This window comes from Aplysia californica, unplaced genomic scaffold (assembly GCF_000002075.1).
Source record: "Aplysia californica isolate F4 #8 unplaced genomic scaffold, AplCal3.0 scaffold00190, whole genome shotgun sequence".
NCBI lineage: Eukaryota > Metazoa > Mollusca > Gastropoda > Aplysiida > Aplysiidae > Aplysia > Aplysia californica.
In genome coordinates, this window is record NW_004797460.1 from 320,614 (window position 1) to 322,255 (window position 1,642).

General features: G+C 39.5%; 1 protein-coding gene across 1 annotated transcript in view; it reads right to left on the minus strand.

Annotated features, from left to right (window-relative positions):
* The window catches only part of LOC101857406 (parathyroid hormone/parathyroid hormone-related peptide receptor-like), a 171,920-nt gene that overhangs the window by 94,325 nt on the left and 75,953 nt on the right, over positions 1-1,642 (minus strand). Inside the window, exon 2 of the mRNA XM_035969859.1 lies at positions 492-747. Within this exon, the coding sequence (XP_035825752.1) occupies positions 492-735 (244 nt within the window). The 5' untranslated portion in view covers positions 736-747. The remainder of the gene's footprint in view (positions 1-491; positions 748-1,642) is intronic.

Here is a 1,642-nt window from a genome sequence, read left to right on the forward strand (position 1 = left end):
GTGGGGGGAGTCATTAACATGTTCTCATGCACAGTAGAATTGTAAATGGGCTGATTGATCAATGTCATGCTAACACTGTGCCGAACAACATAGGGGGAACTACTGCTTTTTTCCTCTTCCTTACTATCGTCATTTTCCTCTACTTCTTTTGAATGTTTGTCACTCTCTTGTGACCCCTTATTTCCCGGGATGCCTTGATAGTCGAAGCAGACTTTGTGCTGTTGGAGCTAGAGAGGTGAGCAGAGTAAGACTGATTCCCCGTTTAGACTTCTCTGTTGACATCCACCCTTTGGCGCTCATATGACCTTTTGCAGTTGCAAGCGCCGTAAAACCTTACTTAAACAAAACAAAACCATCAGATGTCTCAAATAGCTGCATGTAGAACGATGGGTTACTGAAGAAACCTACAGAACGAAAAAGTCTTTGAAATAAGGTGATGCATTGCTCTAAAACGAAACCATTTCGTCACGTTGCGTAGTTAATGCACCCACCTGGCTTTGTGAGGTTAGCGATGTGTAGTGTAAAATCCGTCCTTGTGGCCGCGGAGGCGACGGTGGCGTTGTCTGAGTCCACGAGACTGCTCCAGGTGAAGATGTTGTTGTAGTGGGCGCCGGCGGGAGCACCACCACCTCCACCTCCACCACCACCACCGCCCAGCATCAGACTGTCCAGCATCCGCTGCCCACATTCCACCTGCGCCTTTTCCAGGCGAGCTCGTTGTTCTTGCACGTCCATTAGGGAAACCAGCTGGGGAAACCAGAATATATCTAATAAATAATTTTAAGGTGGGAAACAAAAATATAAAGTACATCTAATGAGTTTACAATATAACAACTGTAATGATTATAAGCAGGAACGTATCATAATGGTAAACAAGAAAATAAAAGTCGTTTGTTTTTTGTTTTTGTTAGAGATTTACGGCGCTCGCAACTGCATAAGGTCATATGAGCGCCAGAAGATTAGAGGTGTTACAAGAGAGTAACAAACATCAAAAATAAGAAGGGGAGATAAGGACGATAGAATTTTCATTGGAAAGAAGAAGCAAACCACACCAGAGCACCCACCAACCACCCACAAATAATAATAATATTCATAAACAAAACATTTGTATTTATAATACATGTAAACAAGAATTTAACAATTTGATTTACAAACAAGAACAAAATAAACACAATCATAGACAAGAGCAAAGTAGTTATAATTATTAAAAAAACAAGAACATAATATTATGGATTGTATTTATGAACGAACAACAACATAAATAATTTATGTGCGGAAACCGTCACGAATTAGGAAACTGTCGTCGACTGGACAATTTGCTACCATCTCATCGCAATGTCTCTCTAGTCTGCATTTTATTTGTTTATATTTTTTTTTACGAACGTCTTTGCTAAAATTATAAATAATAAATATCATTATACTCGAAGAAACTCTCAGCTAAAAATAAAATACCGGTGGTGAGCAGAAAGACGATATATTCGGGAAAATTTATAAATGTTTGTGTTTCATTTTGCCTTTGATTTTTGGTAAAGGAATCCTGTAGTTAATTTTAAGCTTGACTTATGTTATAAGATTTCAATTTTCTTGTTAAAGGACGGGAGGTAGACGAGAGGGGTTGGGGGGGGGGAATCGTGTGGGAGAG